At 36.7% G+C, this 22,750-nt stretch overlaps 1 protein-coding gene across 7 annotated transcripts in view; it reads right to left on the reverse strand.

The window, feature by feature from the left end:
- Positions 1 to 22,750, reverse strand: part of MAP4K3 (mitogen-activated protein kinase kinase kinase kinase 3) — a 106,669-nt gene that overhangs the window by 19,279 nt on the left and 64,640 nt on the right. For 2 of the 7 annotated variants that reach the window (XM_084901502.1, XM_084901499.1), the window contains 8 exons: positions 17,187 to 17,245; positions 15,324 to 15,356; positions 11,352 to 11,390; positions 10,773 to 10,826; positions 7,748 to 7,790; positions 5,701 to 5,860; positions 3,988 to 4,100; positions 101 to 142 (listed from right to left, as the gene is read on the reverse strand). In XM_084901502.1, coding sequence (XP_084757628.1) covers positions 101 to 142; positions 3,988 to 4,100; positions 5,701 to 5,860; positions 7,748 to 7,790; positions 10,773 to 10,826; positions 11,352 to 11,390; positions 15,324 to 15,356; positions 17,187 to 17,245 — 543 coding nt within the window. The remainder of the gene's footprint in view (positions 1 to 100; positions 143 to 3,987; positions 4,101 to 5,700; positions 5,861 to 7,747; positions 7,791 to 10,772; positions 10,827 to 11,351; positions 11,391 to 15,323; positions 15,357 to 17,186; positions 17,246 to 22,750) is intronic. The other 5 variants (XM_084901504.1, XM_084901500.1, XM_084901505.1 and 2 more) reach the window with 3 other exon arrangements.

Raw genomic sequence — 22,750 nt, forward strand, 5'->3', positions numbered from 1 at the left:
CTTTCAAATAGGCAAATAACCTAACAATCTAACCAAAGGTACACATATAAGCAATTGCTTGTCACTGTATTGATTCTGAAAACTTTGTGTTTGTACTTACATGCACTTTAGGTGTTGGGGGGAGACCGTTACTAATAGGCTTCTAGAAAAAGAACACATGCATGATTACACCTCTCTTGTTGCTGTTTGGTATAACAAACACACTTATTAGAATAAAATAGACAAATACATTCTTTTTTAAAACAAAAACACTGTAGATAAGGCTGAAGTCCCCTATAAATCTTTCCCAGTCCACTTACTCCTAGTACCTGCGCCTCACAAAACCAGTTTAGTGTCTATCCTTCCAAAACTTTCTCTAGCCAATCATATGCACTCATGTATTTGTATATTCTTCCAGACTTTCTGTATATATTCGCATCAATGCCCCCATAGAAAGTACTGTTTTTGTGTGTGTCTAAGAACGAAAATAGTTATGCACTAATGTGAAACTTGTTCTTTGCCTTAATACGGGTCTTGGACAGTACATGTAGATCTGGTGCATTTGTTTTAACTGCGGCATAGCACGGCTACGACATAATTTAGCTATTCCCTAATTGGTATTGAGTATTTAGGTTACTTTCAATTCATTACTGTAACAACAATATGTAAATGATCACCCGTGCCTTACTATGCAATGTGTGCATGTTATTTTGTTTGTTTGTTTTTTAATCTTCACCTGAGGTCTTTTTTCCCATTGATTTCCGGAGAGTGGAAGGAAGAGAGGAGAAGAGAGAGAAACATCGATGAGAGAAAGACACATTGACTGGTTTTCTCCCATACTCGCCCCTAAGCAATGAGAAACCTGCACCTGAGGTATGTGTCCTTTGACCAGGAATTGAACCCACGACCCTTTGGTCCCCGGGCCGATGCTCTAACCACGCAGCAAACTGGCCAGAGCTGTGTGAATGTTTTTTTAGGGTATACTGTGAGAAATGAAACTACTGGAATATGGGATTTGTACTTTTTACATTTTAATGGATACCAACTGCCAAACTGTCTTTCACAATGCCCTCATCACACCAAACCCACCAGTAATACATGAGAGTCCTGGTTCCTTATAGTCTCACGGACACTTAACAACATTAACAACATTTGTTATCAAACTGTAAAAACTATTTTGTCATTCATGTGCATGCCTCTGATTGCTAGAAGGGTTGAGAATCTTTCTAAAAAAATGTTTACTGGCTCTCTGTATTTGCTCTTCTGTACATTGTTTTTTTCATATATTTTTTACTAAGTTACCTTTTTCTTATTTATTAGCTGGAGTTCTTGATATAATCTAGATTTAAATACTGTATCAAATATGTATATTACAAATGTGTTTTCCAATCTGTAGATTATCTTCACTTTGTTTACAATGTGTTTTTTAAAAAAAATATATTTTATTGGTTTTCCACAGAGAGGAAGGGAGAGGGATAGAAAGTTAGAAACGTCGATGAGAGAGAAACATCGACCAGCTGCCTCCTGCACACCCCCTACTGGGGATATGCCCGCAACCAAGGTACATGCCCTTGACCGGAATCGAACCTGGGACCTTTAAGTCCGCAGACCAACGCTCTACCACTGAGCCAAACCGGCTTCGGCTACAATGTGTTTTATCAATTGAAGTTTTACATTTTGATTTATTAAAATATATTAACCATTGGCCAGCACATACTGATAATTACAAGAGCAAAAATAGCACATATGCTCACCTACAATATTCCCAAGAATACCAGACATTTTCCCAATGAGCTACATTCCTAGAGTATATGATTTGTCCCCTGGAGAAAGAATCTCTTTAGGAGAGAATACACTTTAAGTATAAATTGTATTAAAGTCTAGACTTCTTTCAAGGTTAACCTTAATAGCTTTTTAAGGAATGACTTGTATTTTTTTCTCCAGCTGACATAAATCATATTTAAATGATGCAACAAAATTTACTAAAAAGCTGCTGACTTCATATTTTGTGATATGATACACATATTCCGTGTAGTACCACTTGTATAGTAATTTTTAGACACTTCTGAAATTGGCTATATACAATTTTACTTTGTAGATCTGTTTATGAGAATATACAGCCTGTTAGTGCCACAAATTTCTGATAATATTTTTTCCATTTGGCAAATACTCTACTTATTTTTATATTTATGTTCCTAAATTACCTTCTATCATCTATTTCGTTTAAACATTATTTTTAATTAGGGAGCTCTGAATGTTATAAATGTTCGATTTAAGTACTAACAGAGTTGGCTGTAAATAATTTCAATAAGCTGCACAAATGGCAATCTTGTTTCAGTATAGCGTGGATACTGTTTATCCCATGATACAATCATGAATTTTTTATTTCAGAATTGCTAAGATTGTTAGTTTAACTAGGAGTTACTTAAACTTCTTAAATAAGGTAACAGAAAAGCGAGTTAAAAATGCACATATACTACAATGTACACATCTTTTAAAGGACAGGATACTGTTGCAGAGCCATTAAGCGGCGTTTCTGTACTACAGCAGCAGGGCTGCTAAAATTTAAACTGGTGGAAGCAAAAACGGCACTGCTCAGTTGAAAAGACTATTAATCCCATTTCTGAAGGACACTTTACCCTTTTGTTAAAAATGTCATAAATTTCACAAATTACAAATGGACAACCCTAGTCAAAGGCCTTAATTGAATTATTAAAAACAGTATGTCATATTCTATCATGAATTCTTTAACAGTTAAACAGCTACAGTACAAAGCCTCAACACTGCTTACTGTGCAAAACCACAGCTATCTGCGCATAAACGTATTAAAGGTACTATAAATTCCTATAAAATTAACAACAAATATTAGCATACACTAAGACTCAAAAATATTGTCTCATCTCATGATCATATTGGCATCTGCTGAATTGGGGATTTTAAGAATTTTTTGTTGTTTTAAGTTCTATGACAACAGATTTGTCTTCTGATAATGAAGAGCAAATTCCTTATAAACGTTAAAAATTTTTAATCTCCCTGATAAATATTAGTTAACTAGAGGTCCAGACCGGCCTTCGTCCTCTTGCAGTCTGTGACCCTTGGAGGATTGTTCACCTGCCGGCTTAGGCTCCGCTCCCAGGGTGGACTGGGCCTAAGCTGGCAGTCAGACATCCCTCTGGCAGCCCAGGAGCCATCAGTTGGACATCCTTAGTGCTGCCAAGGAGGCGGGAGAGGCTCCTGGCCACAGCCTCTGCACTCGCAGCCATCAGCCCGGCTTGGTGCTGAGTGGAGTTCCCCCTGTGGGCACGCACTGACCACCAGGGGGCAACTCCTGCACTAAGCGTCTGCCCCCTGGTGGTCAGTGTGCATCATAGCGACTGGTCATTCTGCTGTTAGGGTCAATTTGCATTTTATCCTTTTATTATATAGGATTATATAGGATGGTTATGTCATGTGTTTTATCTTGCATTTATAACAGATAGCTTCTATGGCTAATTTCATCTTTCCTCAAGTGATATCTACTAGAAAATAGTCTTAATTTTTCTTCCTTGTTAGCTATTCCGAGTAAGAGTAGTAATATCACAACCTGCATAATCTACAGTTAGAGAAGTTAATCCGAGGGTAGAAGCTATAGTTTTCCTTATCTGTCCATGTCCTTGTTTCCTAAACTTCCTGACATAATAAAAGGGACTTTTAAAGAACAATGAAAAAAAATAATAGTTATTTTCTGAACAATCACAAGAAGACTGTTTACTTGCATGCAGGCCTAAATAATTCAAATAAATTGGCTTAAATAATTCAAACAGAAGGCCATCATTTAAGTTTACTATAGAGTAAAGTTATTTTTTTTAAAGATTTAAATAATCCATATAATTATAAATACACTAAAATACCAACATAATTAATTACAAAACATACAACTGCTGTAGCTCACTAATTATAATCGCAAACCTAACCTAATAGTGAAAACGAAAACCAATACAAGTAGACTTTATGAATATAAATACCTACTGGTACATCTTTCTTTTCTTTCCTTGAAAGGTTTGTTCCTCTTTGTTCATTCTGTTGTTGATATAATGATCCATCTCGTTCACCATTTAACTGGAAGGAGCCTACTCCATTTCCTTCAATAAGATGTTGAAACATATTAAAAAGAGGATTAACTTTCACTCAGAAAATGTAAGAAAGAAAAACATCTCTGTGACCATTTCAGCCTTCATTTGGGATCACCCAATTAGAATATTTAGCAATGATTTAAAAGAAGTCTTATATGTGTGCTATTCTCCTTATATTTTTACTAGAGGCCCGGTATACAAAATTCATGCATAGGTGGGGGGTCTCCTCAGTCCAGTCTGCACCCTCTCCAATCTGGGACCCCTCAGGGGATGTCCAACTGACGGTTTAGGCCTGATCACCAGGGATTGGGCCTAAATCAGCAGTCAGACATGCCTCTCACAATTTGGGACTGCTGACTCCTAACTGTTCACCTGCCTACCTGTCTGATCGCTCCTAACTGCCCCCCTGACAGCCTGATGACTGCTAACTGCCTCTGATCGCTGGTCTGATAGCTCCTAATTCCCCTCCCCATGCCAGCCTGGTCACCCCGAACTGCCCCCCCACCCCTGCTGTCCTGGCCACCCCACACAGCCTGCTGTTTAGTTGTTTGGTTGTCCCTCACTAAACCCCTGACAGCCTGGTCACCTCATTCAGACTGCTGTTTGGTCATCTGTCTGGTTGTTTCAGTCATGGCAGCCCTTGGCTTTTTATATATTAGGATTTCTTTCATATAGGCAGATTTATTTATTTATTTATTTATTATTTTTTAATCCTCACTCAAGGATATTTTCCCATTGATTTTTAGTAAAAGTAGAAGAGAGAGGGAATGACAGAGAGAAACACCAATGTGAGAAACACATTGACTGGTTGCCTTCTGCAGGAGACCCAACCAAGACCTAGGCCGGAAATGAGCCTGCAACCTTAAGTACATGCCCTTGACCTGAATCGAACCCGGAACCTCGGTCCACAGGCTGATGTTCTATCCACTGAGCTAAACCGGCTAGGACCATATGGGCAAATTTAAATTCACGTTGTATCATATATTTGTGTTAAGAAGACAAAAAAAGAAATGCTTTCAGGAAAGGAGCAATTTAGAGTATGTTATCAAAGAAATCTTCATTGCTCTTTTTTTTTACAACTTCTTTTGCATAATTCACAAGAAACTTTACAGTATTAAAACAGCATCCTCTACCATTATTAATTTAAGGCAAATACCCAGCAAATATTGACCATTATTTTTTTAAACAATTAAATGAATAAAACAAAGGAGTTAACCAAAATATCCTATTCTTTTACTAAAACAGAAGTACCCTATAATCAATACACATTTTCCTTGTTTGTTCAGAGTTTAAATTTCTTTTGTTGCCAAACTACAGATAAACGATGAAGGGGACATAAACAATTCTCCAAAAGAGGGAAGGCTGATAGGAATGATTTAAGAAGTCTTACATAGTTTGAGATATAAAATCTCAAACGAGGCCACAGATAATCCTGTCGTCATAAAACCACTTTAAACCGTGAGGCAAAAGGCAGAAAACATCTCTGGAGCCACAGCCTTCCTTCTTCCCTCCTCAAAGGAATTTCAAATAATTTCTCAAGAGTCCCTCCATTTTTTTTCACACAGTATGAAGACCTATTTCCCTCATTTCCCCTCCCTCCCCCCATTACCTAAAGCAACAGGCTTTTGTGGAGGTAATCTGGGAGGTGGTGGTCGAGGTGGGACTTGGGATGGTCTAGCTGGGCTCTCTGACATGGGACATCTCTTGATTGTTCCTTGATTATCCTCCTCAGTAGAATGACTTTCCTGGGGTATGAATATGGACTTAGGCTGAAATAATACAGAAAAGGAGACCAATGGTTAAACATGAAATTATTCAGGTTCTATTAAACATAAAACATATTAAGAATTTTTCCTGAAGGAAATATTATTATATATCAGAGGCTTTTAAACTGTGTATACTAGCAGAGTTTCAAGGTTATTCAACTATCTGATTCAGATGATCTCAATACAGATTTTAAAATTATACACTAAAATGCTTTCTCAGGGGGGAAAAAAAAGAGACCTCTTTCTATTAATTCCTTACAAGCCTTCCCACTTAGACTTGCCAAATAAAAATATTCTGGTCTTTCTTATCTCCAATTTAAATGAGTCTCTTTTTATTTTAAACATTCAGGCTATTCAGCTCCTTACAAGACTAATCTAAACTGTCTCTTTTAAATGACTCAATGTCTTTTATGTTAATGCTTAATCTTTTAGACTGGGGTAGAAGAAGGTATCAATTAAAATTTTATCATCATGGAGAATACTAATAAAAGATGCCCGAGAAACTTTCTATTCAGACAATTATGAAACTTCCACCAGCAGGAGGTTTGGAGACTTTATAAATTCTTATAAATATGTCCCTTATTAGGAATATTACTTAGCACTTACCTCTTTGAGATTTAGAACTTTATAGTTAAGCTAATACAATACTAAACAAGCAAGCACTGTATTATTTATCTGTGTGAATCATGATTTTCTCAAAAGAAACGAAAACAAAATATAGTAATATACTGGATGCCAAGAGTGATCAGACTCTAATTCTCATTTATAACTCATAATTTCAAACCTTATAAAACCAACAGCTCACTTTATAAACAGTTCCCTCTATAATTAAAATTTGCTATGCATAAGCTTATAAAATAAATTTATATTAACTCCTTTTATCTAAAAAAAACCCTTCTTGCTGAAACCGGTTTGGCTCAATGGATAGAGCGTCGGCTTGGGGACTGAAAGGTCCCGGATTCGATTCTGGTCAAGGGCATGTACCTTGGTTGCGGGCATATCCCCAGTAGGGGGTGTGCAAGAGGCAGCTGATCGATGACTCTCTCTCATCGATGTTTCTAACTATCTCTCTCTCTTCCTCCCTGTACAAAATCAATAAAATATATTTAAAAAAAAATCAAAGACAATGATGTCAGATTTATAAAAAAAAAAATAAATTAAAAAACAAACAAACAAAAAAAACAACCCCTCTTATCTGTTGGAATAATCTATTATTTTATGATGCTTTTGTTTGGCAAAAAGGATTTCATTGATAAGAAAATTAAAATTACTGACCTTTTAATTTAAAAGTATTTTCTAAATTTTAAGTATCTGGATAAAACACTGTTCTTTACTCATTCTCAGAGGACCAGTTACTAGATTGTAGATTCTGAGGAACAAAATCTTATTTGAAAATGTAAGTTGCCCAGCAGGTGTAGCTCAGTGGTTGCGTGTTGACCTATGAACCAGGAGGTCAAGGTTCGAGTCTCAGTCAGGGCACATGCCCTGGTTGCGGGCTCAATCCCCAATAGGGGGTGTGCGTGAGGCAGACAATCAATCTCTCATCATTGATGTGTCTATCTCTCTTTCTCCCTCTCTGAAATAAAAAATACATATACATATTTTAGAAAAAAAGTAAGTTTCCTAAACCAAGTGAAATACTACTAATTAATTAATATAATTATTTTCATGTACAAATTTCTAGAACTTATTTAGTATAAACAATAAGTGGCAAGTTGGATAATGAAAAAAGAGAAACAATAATAACACAATTATCATGATTAATTAGTAACTTCTACATGATGTTTCTTTGTAGGTCCCAAGTGAAAATAAGCTACAGAGTAAATATTAATACAGTATCAAATAATCACACACATACACAAATTCAAATTGAAAAATAAATCTGCCTACCTTTGGTGGCAAAGGAGGCGGAACTTTTGCTTTCATGGTTGAACTATAAAAATATAAAAGTTTAGCATTAGAACTCTTTATTTTATTAAAAAAATCATTACTAAACTATAATTAATTTTTCAAAGTTATGGAAAAAAAGTATAACAAGTTCCTTTTTTTTTTTCTAAAACTTGGCATTTGCTAAAATATTGTTAAATATTCAAATTATGCTGAATGGGTTATCATTCAGAAGTAACTGAGTAGATAAGGTTTCTTGATTTCAAATTCCATCCAGTAATTATAAGTGGGAAAGAGAACTACAATTACAGTTTATATCAATTGAAAGGTAATTAACTTAATAGATGACAGAGCATAAATTCTCTGATGAGGAAAATGAGACCCAGAGAGGTTAAGGGACCTGATCCATCGTCACAGAGTAGTGAAGTAGAAAGAAAAACCTACGCCTCCAGCGACTCAAGTGCGCTTGTTATTAATGTTTCTCTCTCTCTCTCTCTCTCTCTCTCTCTCTCGTCCTTTCCCTTACTCTCTAAAACTATATATAAATTAGAGGCCTGGTATACGGATTAGTGCACCAGTAGGGTCCGTTGGCCTGGTCTGGAGGAATGGGCTGAGACCAGCTCTCCAACATTCCATATTGTGAGGGTGGAGGCCAGGCAGAGGCACCCCACTGGTGCACAATCAGGGCTGGGGGAGGGCTGTGGGAGGTTGGCCAGCCAGAGAGGGATGGCAGGAGAGCTCCAGGGCGTGTCCAGCCCATCTTGTTCAGTCCCAATCAACCTGACCCTAGCAGCAAGTTAACCTACCAATTGGAGCATCTGCCCCCTGGTGGTCAGTGCATGCCATAGTGACTGGTTGACTGTCTACCCCCTGGTGGTCAGTGCACATCATAGAAAGTGGTTGAGCAGCCTTAGCATATCATTAGCATATTATGCTTTGATTGGTTGAATGGACAACTGGAAATAGCATATCAGGCTTTTATTATATAGGATTTTTTAAAAAAGCAAACCTGGTTATAAGTAGAAAAAAGAAAAGAAGAGAGCTTGTGAGAAAGCTTCCATCTTCTTACAGAATCTATAATAATAAAAGTGTAATATGCAAATCGACCAAATGGCCAAACAGCGGAACGACCACCTGAACGACCACGCTATGCTAGACAGTGGCACCAGGCCAGCCAACAGGGGCCCAGCCATCGCCCCATGACTGCCCTGCAGAGGGAGGCCCAGGCCACTGGCCTGCAGGGCGATCAATCAAGCAGAAGGCTCCATGATCTTCCCCAAAGCGGGAGGCTCAGGCCACCGGCTGGCGGGGCGATCAATCAGGGGACTCCATGATCATCCCAAAGAGCAAGGCCCAGGCCACTGGGCAGTGGGATATGGCGGTGGGTGGGGCTTCCCTCCTCGGAGCACTATCAATGGCCCCAAAGGGAGAGGCCCAGGCTACCCTGCGGTGGTGGTGCTGTGGCTGGTAGGCAATTCATTGTGGAGCCCCGGCCGGGTAGGCAGCGCCTCCCTCTTTAGGGCTCTGCGATCGATTGCCCCAAAGCGGGAGGCCCATGCTAACCAGTGGTGCTGAGGTGGGTGGGCGGGGCCTCCCACTGGGGGTGTGACCCATCGCAGAGCCTCAGCCAGGTGGGCGGGGCCTCCCACTGTGGGTGTGACCCATCGCAAAGCCTCAGCCAGGTGGGCGGGGCCTCCCACTGTGGGTGTGATCCATCGCAGAGCCTCAGCCAGGTAGGCGGGGCCTACTTCTTTGGGGTCTTTGATCTCGGGGCTCCTGGACTGTGAGAGGGCCCAGGCCAGGCTGAGGGGAACCCCCACGGAGTGCACGAATTTTGTGCACCAGGCCTCTAGTACATAAATAATCATCAACAGAATGTTGTTCAAGGCCACTCTGGTCGGGTCTTTAACGAAAATGTTACTGGAAACCGGAGGAAAGCTGATCTTTATTATAAAGAGTTTGGGAATTTGGCTGAATTATGTTCTGGAGTTTTGTGGAAGGTGAAAATTCAAAGTAATGAAATAAGACATTTAGCCGAGATTTCTAAGCAAAGTGCTGAAGGAGTGGCTTGCTTATAATGAAATGAAAGAGATGAACTGAAGGAAAAAAATGTCAAGGAAAGAAAAACTAGCACTTAAATTTGAAAAATTCTCAGCCTACTCCTCTCCAGCCACAACAAGAGTGTGGCTGGAGTGTCACTCAATACGGAATGTATGGGATTTTACCAGCACAGACACTGGCAGCTTGACCGGAAGGGGATGGAGATGAGACAAATACAAAGGAAGGCTGGGAACTCCTTGGATTTTACAGAACAGGATGGACAGAGGTTTCTGATGGTGCATACTCTTTAAGAAGAGAGAAAAAATAATTCTGAAGGTGATTCATAGATCACTAGATCTAAACTGAATTAATTTATTCTGACTTCAGAGTTGACGCTGGAAAGAGCTAAGACTTTTAGAATGACTGTATTTTGCATGTGTTAAGGACATAAATTTTGGGGAATGCAGGGCACAATAGTATGGACTGAATTGTGTCTCCTCAAAATTGAATGTTGAGGTCCTAACTTTGATACGATTATATCTGGAGATAGTAGTGCTTCTGGGAGGTAATGAAAGTTCATTGAGATCCTAAGAGTCAAGTCCTAATCGAATAGGATTAGTGGCTTTCTGAGAAGAGGGAGAGAGAGCTCTCTCTGCCTGCACACATGGAGGAAAGCCCACGTGAGGACATGGTGAGAAGGCAGCTGGCTGCAAGCCCAGAAGAGAGCTCTCACCAGAATTAAACTGGTCAGCAGCTTGAGCCTAAACTTCCCAGCCTCCAGAACTGTGAGAAATAAATTTTGCTTAAACCACCAGTCTATGGTATTTTATTAAGGATGATGGAGCAGAAAAAGGAAAGAAACTGTGCTAGAACCCATAATACTACATCACCAACGACATTACAATTACTGTCAATATTAGGCTGTCTGACGTATGAAATCAGAGCACACGATACTTTCTCTTTTACTAGAAATCAAAACAGAACGTACTGTTTAGATTCATCATCATCCCCTTCATCATCTTCTAAATGTGCCACATGCCCTCTAAAGATAAAGAAGGATAGTTCCATCGTTACTAAGTGAACTTGACCAAAATAGCTTAAGAAGAAATTTCAGAAAACTGTAAGACGGAATTTTACTTCTACATCTTTACAGAGTTAAAACAACAGTAACCACAACAATGATCTTAAGGCCACATGTCAGAGAAGGGAACAAACAGATGACTCAGCTGTGACAAAGTATTTTAAGCTTAATTAAAAAGTAAATTACCACCCTGGCTGGAGTTGCTAAGTGGTTAGAGCATCGGCCTGTGCACTGGAGGGTCTCAGGGTTCAATTCCTGGTCAAGGGCATGAACCTGGGTTGCAGGTTCCATCCACACCCCCAGCCAGAGTGCACGTGGTAGGCAACCAATTAATGTGTCTCTCACATACATGTTTCTCTCTCCCCCCCCCCCCCCCCGCCCCTTTCCCCTACCCTTCCACTCTACTCTCTCTAAAAAAAACCAACGGAAAGAATATCCTCACTCCTCAGGTGAGGATTAAAAAAACAAAACATAAAGTAAAATTACCGCTGATGTAATTCTTCTTCAACAGACTTCAGAAGACTCCTAACAGGAAGAAAAAAAAAAAAAAAAAAAAAAGCAAGCAATGTGAATTAAGCAAGCAATTAGTATAATCTTCATCATTTTAACCTTATCCACAAAAATTACTTTTTAAATATTTACTAGAAATATGCTACGATTATCTCAATACCATAAAACATCAAGTTATATTTAATGAGCTACCTCTATTATCTGTTGCTAATGTCTTTATATATGTATTTTAAATGAACAAAATAAACCCTAATGTTTACTGAAAAATACCAATTCAAACAGAGCACAACCCACCACAAACTGTCACAATAGGACTGACAAAACAGTAATTGCAGGTCACAGTCAGCAGCTTCCAGGATTCAGATTTACCCAGAATATTTACGTGACACCTGACATTACATTTTCTTTTTCTTAAAATACGGAAGGTGACACACTTTAAAAAAAATCATGCTCTCAGGCAATCCTACAAAATGGAACTCAGCATGTTGGCTCTGTCTGCAGAAGCATGCATGCATGTGATGTGAATACATGAATGTAGTAGCACTCTGCTTCCACAGGACACACTCACTTACCTGAATACCTGCTCTCCAGTGGTGGACGGGCAAACACATTTACACTTTTGGGAGACTAAGCCTGTATCAGACCAGGTGTGAGGGTTTTACCATTAGGAGCAATTTATAAAACCTGCCATTCAGGAGGGTAAGAGAGAACCCATGGCATTTCTGAAGTCCCTTTACTTTTGTCCACTGCAAGCTCATGCAGCCTATCTCCTGTATTATACTCTCCAAGCATAAAATCTCAATAGTCTCCCCTTAAAACTAATGGAACAGAGAGAAATATGGCGACTAAGGCAAAAATATTCAGTAGAAAATTTTCTCTCTCAAAAGCTAGAAGGTAGTACCTTCTAATCATTTTTCCTTCCTATATATATTGGGGAAAAACTGCCATTAGAATGATCAAAATGTAAAACCAGAGAAACTGAAAGCTGGTATAAGCAATTAATTGGATATATTTTAGCCATCAAATTTTAATGAGGCCAAGCTTAATGATCTAAATTTGAAAAACGACCAAGTTCTAAATCTGGATCCTACTTTGCAGATCAAGGCAGTGAGGTACTTCAGTCCATGTGTTACCTTAGCCACAAAGCTCCTCCTGACCCACCTCCAGGAAGGCAGGCGCGCCTCTGCCCGAAGGCGGGTTAGCAAAAACCATGCCGGCTGTGAAGCAAAGACAGCCGGAGTCTGACGCCTGCCTCGGCCACCAAAGGCTCCAGGGCCTGCAATAGGTCCCTCTGATTTCCCTATGCTTCAGTTTCCACAGCAGTAAGATGGGATTGTAACATACAGATGTCAAACGTTCGTATAAAGGAAGATATAATGCATTAATATGGGTAAAATGCTTAGAAGAGCAATTTAGGACATAGTAAGTATTCAAGTAGTGTTTTCTTTATCATTACTGACTAAACAACATTTCTTTAAACCTGCAATTCTCAAAATGTGGTCTGGGGATCCTGGGAGTCTTAGTCTCCTGTTGACCTGTCTGCAAGGTCAACACTATTTTAATAATACTAAAGTATTTACTTTTTCACTCTTATTCTTTCATTGAAAATGGAACTCTAGTTTTCTAGACTCTCAAGAACACTAGAGGCCGGTGGGGTCCCTCCCGGCTGATCGGGGCCAGCCAGCCGGGGGAGTTTGACTGTGGTCAGTGTGCATCAAGCTATCAGCTGGTTGTCTGATTGTAAAGTTTACTTAGGTTTATAAATATATATATATATATATATATATATATATATATATATATATATGATATCACAACAGATTAGCAGCAGACATGAGAAACGAGCTGTCTTCTATTAAGCCAGACATTAAGGAGATATATATATAAAAAAAATCAATGTATTTTTCTTATTAATATTATTTTATTTCAGAAAAAAGAGCATTCTTCATAAAAAACGTTTAGTTGACCTCAACAAAAAGTTTGTTGTATTACACTGACCGATATAATACCTTCTTGCAATTATCTGTTGCTTCTAACTCTCATGAGAGGAATCGAGTGGTATTAGGAAGGAGGTGCCATAAAGGTGGCATGTGAATTGGTCCTAAATAATAACAATGTTATCTATGATAACATGTAATAGGAAGAGTACTAATAGAATAAATATCTTTGAAAAGTTCTCTGTTTACATTTCTATTAATGTAAATATTGACAGTTATAACCTACATTAACAAAAATCTCATTGGAGTCCCCGATAGTATTTTAAGACTGTAAAAGTATTCTGAGACTAAATTTTAAGAAGCGCCGCTTTAAACTATTTTACTAAATTATATGTAATATCTATACAGTGGGCTTTCAGAAGATGTGAAAAGAAAAACATTTTCTTTAGCACGTGACAATATTTTTTGAAGCATTTTTCCCCCCCAGTAGGGAATATCAGAATTTGAGAATAATTAAGAGGAGAATTTAAATGTAGTTTATTTTTAGTTACCCTGTATAACTGAACTTATATGGCATTCCACTTTTCTAGGTTCTGTAAGAATAAGAGAAAAAAAGCTGTATAAGAGAACATGAAAAAGTGGCTAATCTGTGGCTATGGACCCATATATATATTTTATTCATTTACTTATAAATCTCCTACTATGTGTTAAGATGTTTTTGTTAATCAAGTTAAAGATGTCATTAAGTATTAACTTCATAAAGCCTAAAAAGCTTTCATAAAGAGAAAATAAAACATGGCTAAATTTGCTAAAATGTTAATTTACAGTAAATACTGTATCTGGAGAGCACTGGAGAAAAATGTGATGCTGATTTAGTCATCAAGACTGGGTACTATACAATAAACAATGTCACTATTCACTAGTCCACTCCATTATTCTATTATAGAATTTTTAGAAAGTAATGAGCAAAACAATACTGATGCCCTCAACTACTAAATCAACCTAAAATGATTTAAAAATTTGAATAGGATTAAAAATGGAACTGTATACAATTATAGATTTAACTGATCATGTGAAGAAAATAATCTGGAAGTAAAAAGAACCACACAAAACTGCCAAAAATATTTGGCATATCTGAATTAACTAAGGAATTCATGCAGCTGACTACTCAAGTTTTTCAAAATTGTCTAACTGGTTCAAAATAATCTATAAAGTACTGCCCTGGTTATATCTGGAACCAAAACCACTCCCTGTTTCTTTAAAACCAAAAGAGCAGTTTTATTCACTTACTTCACTTGATCTTACAACCCACAATTACTGAGTAAATATTACAAATAAGGGCAACTAGTAAGTACTTACTAAACCATAAATATGCCAAGTGTTTTACAATGACTTCCATTTCAGTCCAAAAGCAGGTACTATTATAATCCCCATTTTACTAGAGAAACTGAGGTAAATTTCTTAAAGTCTTCATGGCTTACAGAAAGAGACAATTCTGGCCTTTACCACTACTACATTTAATTGTGCCAGGAATTGTATAATTCAATTTACTCTTTTCACTACTATTTAGGTATTTTCTAAAAGAGAATTTATCTTTAGAATTTTTATGCTATATTAAAAAAATAAAAAATAATTTAGAATTTTCTTTAAAAATACTTTGTTGTTTTAAATGATCAGAAAAGTTGATCTCAATAATAATATAATTCAAAAGAAAAGAAAACCACTCAGTAAGTCAAAATATATAGGCATTTATTAAAAAAAAATAACAACTATCTTATGTAGTTGCCTCACGGTCTGTAATACGTAGAAACCCAGAAATGAAAATCTGTCTGCCTGATCACCTATGGAGAAAGCAGGAAATCCTGTGAGTTTTAAAACACTGCCTAGTCACAAGGATAAAGCAGACATATCAGTACAGTAAGAGAAGTGCTACATCCATGCTCATGTCACATGTATGTATATGTACCTGTACACGAAACACAGCCAAAGGTCAAACTTTTGGCCAACCTACCTTGCCAGTAATTCGTTATATAGAATACAGTTCCTTAAGCAGGGATCCAATTAATCAAAAAAATGAAGGTTGGGCAAATCATTAATATTTTACCTAGCCAAAGTAACCATATATTATGAAAATGTCTAACAGATAAAAATCAGAAAATGGAAACTAAGGAATCTGGAAAATCATTTAGAGATGGACAATATATATATATATATATATATAAAAATAATGTTTTTGGTTACTTTTGCAAGTATGCCATTTAAAAATATATTTTAAATGAATCCAAGAAAGGTAAATGAAATATCTTTCTAAATTATCCTGTCTCTTAAAATATATTGAAATTTACAAACAAGGGCCTTAAAACCAGTGGCCTCAAATTTAGACAAAATAACAAAATATAAATAAATTTTTCATTTGCTAACTCACTATGAGACAAACTTTCCTTTGTTGCCATAATAAATTAGGACAAACTATAAATAGCAATTAGTTATTATTTAGATAGAATTTCATTTTTCTACCAGAAGAATTTCACACTTATTTTCCATTTTAGGAAATATAAATAAAGTTACTAATAATAATTTAATAAAAAACACTTCATAATACTTAAATGAAGTTCAGTTTAAATAAAAACTAGGACATTTCTCTAGGTCAGTGGTCAGCAAACTCATTAGTCAACAGAGCCAAATATCAACAGTACAACGATTGAAATTTCTTTGGAGAGCCAAATTTTTTAAACTGAAACTCCTTCTAACGCCACTTCTTCAAAATAGACTCGTATTTTGTGGAAGAGCCACACTAAAGGGGCCAAAGAGCCGCATGTGGCTCTTGAACTGTAGTTTGCCGATCACGGCTATTGGTTGTCATTGAAAGTCTTTTTTCTGTGTTGAAAAATATATTTAAATGATTCATTTATTTAAAGAAAGAGACATAATTTTGCACTATAATCACTAAATCTGAGCTACTTGTCTTTAGTTACCCTTTGTCAACGGTTTAACTTAAAATAAGGGCGTGTGTGTGTGTGTGTATGTGTCTCAACTCTCTAATGCATCTGAAATTATATTTTGAAATTCTGTTTTGCTCTTATTATTAAAATATCTACATTGCTGGAAGATTTTGGCAACTTAAATAACATTTCCTTATAATATTAGCTTTTTGGGGGGGCTGGGAATCAAAACATTTTATTGAGGGCCTTCGGGGGAGGGTTGAAGAGATGAGAGGACAATAAGAAAATCTATGGGGAACAGCAGAGTCTGGTCCCCATACCTCGCTAACTTGGGCCTATGAACAACTGAAATTGTTACACTCGATAAGCTGCCTTTTCACCACTGTGCTGAACCACCTGGATAGTGCGTGCTGGAGAGCAGGCCTTGAATAATTTGGGTTTATTTCTTGCACAAATACCTGTCAAGACTTTAGACACATTTTAATTACTGTTCACTTTTTAAAAGACTCTTACCAGCTAAAATATTAAGATTTCTAAACAGTGTGAATATTTTCCAGCTGTTTTCAGAGGCCAACACATCTAAGAGACATACCAAAGCAAGTTTTATAAGGAACAGACAAGTCTTTACAAATAAAAGAAGTAAATTGCTCAAACATATATTTACCCTCCTTTGGAATATACTTAGTTTTCTCTAGAGATCTACAAAGTAGCTTGATGTAAAAAAATTCAAGGTGATTGTTCCCATTATAACAATTATTGATTAAATGATTAGCAAAGTAGCAGTAAAACAAAGTTAAAAGTATTTTATGAAATATATCTACCAACTATTTTACTACTGTAATTATTTAGTATTATAATTATTAAAATATAATATTTTAAAGCAACTTAATTATTCCTCATTTAAATTTAAATTTTATAAGAACTTTACTTACTTGTTTGTACCTAAAAAGTAACTACCTTGGTGTCCTTGTCCATATTCCAGTTGTAGATCCTAACAGCATAAAACAAAATATTTAGTAAAACAGTAGTATCTTACAAATCACGATGCAATAATACACATTAGTTTTAAAAGAGAAACCCCAGACTTCAAATAAATCTGTATTGCTGTGTGTTCTTAAAAAGAAGGCATGGCAGCACTTCCAACCATAAAAGGTAAGTTCAATATTTTTCTGGGAACTCATTTAAATAATATATGCAAGTTTCATTTAAGGATATTGCTATTATAATTAACATTTGTAAAGTCAGCTTTTAGAAAGAAAAAGTTCAAATAAAGTCTTTATTCTCAAGCTCCAGTGAAGCAAAAATGATTACAGGAGGGAACAAGTGACAAAAATCTTGGTCTGTCTTTGTAGGAGCTGCAATAATTATGTCTATCAAACATTCACACATTGCTACAGCTGCTTTATACAAGTAATAGTAATTTTTTAAAGAAATAAAATAGGTTACTCCTTACAGTAAAAAAAAATATATATGGATTTGCAAAAGATTATAAGTTGTATGTTAGGACTTTTAATATATTTTAAAGAGTTAAGTGTAAGTAGCAAAACTTCAATATTATAAAGGCAGTTCATCAACTATTTAAATATTCTCACTAAATGCTGCATGTTGTAGAGTTGAGAATTGAAATTTAAAGGTACAAACAATACATATGTGCTTGACTCAAACACCTTCTTGAGACAAAAAAGAAAAAAAAAGATACTTTTCAACAATAATGGAAAGCAGTTTCCTTTCTCCCTGCCTTCTTAAAGCCTATATATCTCAAGCACTATTTTAATAATAAAGGGGGAATATTTAACATTTCAAGTGCATTTTATTTTTACTTGAATATAGTGTACTTAAGAGTGCTGTAAGCAGCCTTGCAAGACTGTCAAGTAAGATAGCTGCAACCTTCTCCAAGTCTCCAATGCATTTAACACATAGTTCTCCTCCAGCAATTTCTCTGCATTTTAATTAATTAATTTACAAGTCTATAAAAATAGTTGCCAGGCTGTGAGCTCCTCAAACAAGGAGAAATTGTTAAATCCATCTTTCTTCCCTACAGCCCAAGGACTAGCACAACACCTGGCACATATTAACTAGGTCCTAAATAAATGCTTGTTCAGATGCTATTTGTTTATTTTCCTAAAAATAGTCTAGAGGCCCAGCCTGCACCCTCTCAGTCCTGGAGCACTTGGGGGATGTCTGACTGCCAGCTTAGGCCCGCTCCCAAGGAGCAGTCGGACATCTTTAGTGCTGCTGCTGAGGTGGGAGAGGCACCTGCCACTGCTGCTGCACTTGCCATCCATGAGCTTCTGCATTGAGTATCTGCTGCCTGGTGATCAGTTTGCATCACTGTGACCAGTGGTTCCTCTGTTCAGTCAATTTACATATTAGCCTTTTATTATATAGGATAACTAACACTTCAGCCTCATCTATAACAATAAAAGTGCAATATATACTATTTAGGCTGGATGTCTTTCCAGATGAAGTCAGGGCTGTGAGGGTCGAGCCCCTTGCACAAATTTGTGCATTGGGCCTCTAGTTAATATATACATGAAAGTAACTCTAGGTCACAGTACTACTAAGCCTAGAATCCTCAGAGGATTCTAAGCAACACATTACATTTAAATGGAAAGTACTTTAACATGTAAGTATTACAAGACCTGTCAAAAAAAAATCTGATAAAAATAAAAATCCAATTTTGTCTTTTTCAATATTTGTGTTCTTCCATGCATAATAATAAATATTCTTACTAGTGAGAGAAAAGATAGTATATCATAAACAAAAGAGATTATTCAACTGTCACACTGGTATCACATGAAATTCTAATGAAAAGAGATACCTATTCTCTAATTAATAATGATAGATCTTAATACAATAATGATAGATTTTAATAGAATAAAATCACGCAAACTGACCACCAGGGGGCAGATACTCAATGAGACAGTCACACATTATTATGCTGAACAATTTAATTGGTCAAGACTGTATACAGAACTTTTAAATGTTGATAATAAGTAAAGAGAAGTACTATCTCAATGAATTCACTTTCCCAATTCAAGTTTGTTTTCTTCTTCTTATTCTCTTTGTAGATAACTGGGCCTTCTACAGACCAGCAATATCTTTAGCCAATAATCTCTTAAACCTTTAATCAAATGACAGCTTCCCAAAGCATCAACTACCAAGTTGTTGATAATGACTGGGGGAAAATAGAGATCATCAGTGTAAGGTAAGAGAAGGGTCTAAAAACAACTGACATCATTCAGGTTGTAGACAGACCCAAGTCTGGTGATTCACTGAGCCATGTGTGAAGCCCTCCCAGGAAAGCTAAGATTGAAAGGGGCTTATTCTTTATAAATCCCTTCTCTGTAAATCAAGTTCTGTTATGTTTTAGCAAACGTGGAATATAAACACTGTACTGGCCATGTCATCAAGTAAAAAAATTATACTAAGTCCTTCTTTAATTCAGCTATTATTTACCAAGCACCTATTATTAAATAGTAGGAATTCAGATTGTAAATCAGACAAGAAAAATGAAAAGAAACAGAAAGGAAAGAAAAAAAGTGAAACCTGGGCATAGTAATTATTTATGTTATCTTTAGGACAGTCTAAGAAAAACTGGTCTACATCCCCTTTTAAAAGGACTTGAAAGCTATTCTGTAACAGATAATGCTACCAAAATTATTCTTGGAAAATCACCCCAAATATACCCTAGATGTGTAAAACACTTGAACATGCTAGGACAGACATAAAAATATTAGTTGCATAAATCAGGCATCAACTTATTAGTGAATGACAATACTTAACAACATAGTCAAGGTCAGTAAGTAACAACATGGACTGAAAACATGCAATAGCCTAGTACAGATTCAACCCAACAAAAATGTAAGATAGTCTACCCAGTTCAATTAAAATATCTTTCTGAGCCACAAAGTCCTAATTTCCATGGTTCATTTTAACTAAACCTAGGATAAAGTCTCTGAGAAAATATGGTGCCAGAAAAAAGAAAAAGAAAAAGGATAAAAGGATGTGATGAGAACACTGGGAAAAGAAAATATATGATAAAGAAGACATTGTAGATTTTTTATTACCCCCCCCCCCCAAGGAGATTATAAAGTCTATCTACCTGATGAGAAAACAGCAGGAAGTTAATAGAATTGATACAGTTGGCTACAAAAACTGAAAGTACTTCACCAATTTATTTTACCCAGAAAAAAGAACATAGCAGAAGAGGAAAACGTTTTTTTAACATAAAAAATGAGAGAACTGTGGAACAAATAAAATCATTAGATACCTTTTAATGTGGTAGATAATATACAGAAGTAAAAAGGGATTGAATCCTGGATAATTAAAAAAGTTTGTTTTTTAATTTCTTAAAAACTCAGAAAAGCAACTGGAGTCAGAATACTGATCAAGCAGTCAGTATTCTGACTAATAAAAGCAGAAGACTTTTAAGGAAGCTCCAACTGAATAACATGACTTCTGTAAAACAAGCCTGGAAATCAACACTAGCAGGTTAGGTTTGACATTCTAGAGAATGTCCTACTATTGAGCAATTATGAAATGAGGTCCCTTAGAAACTGTCTTCAATATTAGATAAGAAAAGTGACCACACAACATATATTTTGTAATAAGTAATTAGAGGCCCGGCACACGAAATTTGTGCACTTGGGGGTTGGGGAGGGGGAAGTCCCCCAGCCTGACCTGTGGCCTCTCACAGTGCAGGAGCCCAAAGAGGTAAGCCCCACCCACCCATCTGGGGCTCCTAGATGGGTTGTCCCAAAGAGGTAGGCCAGAGCCAGCACCCGCCTCCACGCCGCTCACTCAGAGTCAAGTCCCGCCCACCTGTGTACGCCCACTGCGCATACAGCCTCCTGGTGATGGGTTGTGAAGGTGTGAGGGCATCACGGCATGAGGGTGTGACGACCACCGAGGCCAATGGTCGGCAAACTCATCAGTCAAGAGAGCCAAATATCAACAGTACGATTGAAATTTCTTTTAAGAGCTAAATTTTTTAAACTTAAACTTCTTATAATGCCACTTCTTCAAAATAGACTCACGTAGGCCGTGGTATTTTGTGGAAGAGCCATACTCAAGGGGACGAAGAGCCACATGTGGCTCATGAGCCGCAGTTTGCCGACCACTGACCTGGGCTATTATTGGTATAGATAGTTTAACAGATTTAAAATAAGTAAAGTTGCCAAAGCTGGTTTGGCTCAGTGGTAGAGCGTCGGTCTGCGGACTGAAAGGTCCCAGGTTCGATTCCGGTCAAGGGCATGTACATTGGCTGCGGGCACATCCCTGGTGGGGGGTGTGCAAGAGGCAGCTGGTCGATATTTCTCTCTCACTGACGTTTCTAACTCTCTCTCCCTCTCCCTTCCTCTCTGTAAAAAATCAATAAAATATATGTTAAAATAAGTAAAGTTGGCATTTACTATTTCTTTTATAGAATAAATATAACTTTATAGACTTTAATTTTGACCTAATTCAGGAATAATTTCAAAGTACTTTTATTATAATTATTGATAACAATCAACTGGTTATTATTTTCCTAACATATTTTTAATTTTAACTTAAATAATTTATTCCCTTAGGTAGACTAAGTTTCTTCAGAGTAATAATTATATGATTATTCATGTTGCCCATAGCAACTAATATAGTGCTTCACATACAATTAACTTTAGATATATTTTTCATTATAATGGGCCAAAATATACAGTAAAATTAGGCAAAATTAAAAAAATTAGCATCAGTTGAATAGATGTATAATATTATCTTTTAATTTAAAGACTAATCAGGTAAACACATTTGTATAGTTATGGGCAAAACTGTTACTATTTAATTATCACATTATAATGAGGTTTTTGTTTTTAACTTGGGCAGGTTTAAAAATTTAAAGAACTTTTTTATTCACTAACAATCCTAAAAATTAAGCTCTGTTCTTCTGGTTCCATGTATTATAATTGCCTGATTAAAAAAAATCATTTTATTATAGTAATGAAAATTGAGGTGTTAGATTCAAAATTCATTAAAAAAAAAATCAAATAAATACACTTAGCATTTAAAACACCCAGAAAGCACCGATGACACCAGGCTGTTAGGCAGCAGGCTTTTTGTAAGGGAGTAAACGTTTTTCCCTGGGTCCTAAAGAACTTAGGGCAGAAATCTTGGAGGCCACTGCCCACTAAGACGACAGCCAAACGTTCTGGATTCATGTGGTTTCTAGGCGCCAGCAACAAGTATTTGTAAGACATAAAATCTTGTCCGCAGGGCCAAAATTTAGGGCTGATGAAATTAGAGGACTGAAATAACTAAGGACAGGCCAAACCCATTAGGATGGCTATTACTTAAAAAACAAAAAAAACCACCTCCCTTTCTCCTGCCATACAAGAACAAGTGTTGATGGAACCCTTGTGCACTGCTGGTAGAAACTGTAAAGTGATGCGGCTGCTATGGAAAACTGTATGGCTGTTCCCCAAATATATGAAATGTAGAATTATCATGCGATCCAACAAGT

The sequence above is a fragment of the Pipistrellus hanaki genome (genome assembly GCF_964339955.1).
Source record: "Pipistrellus hanaki genome assembly, chromosome: 12".
Lineage (NCBI taxonomy): Eukaryota > Metazoa > Chordata > Mammalia > Chiroptera > Vespertilionidae > Pipistrellus > Pipistrellus hanaki.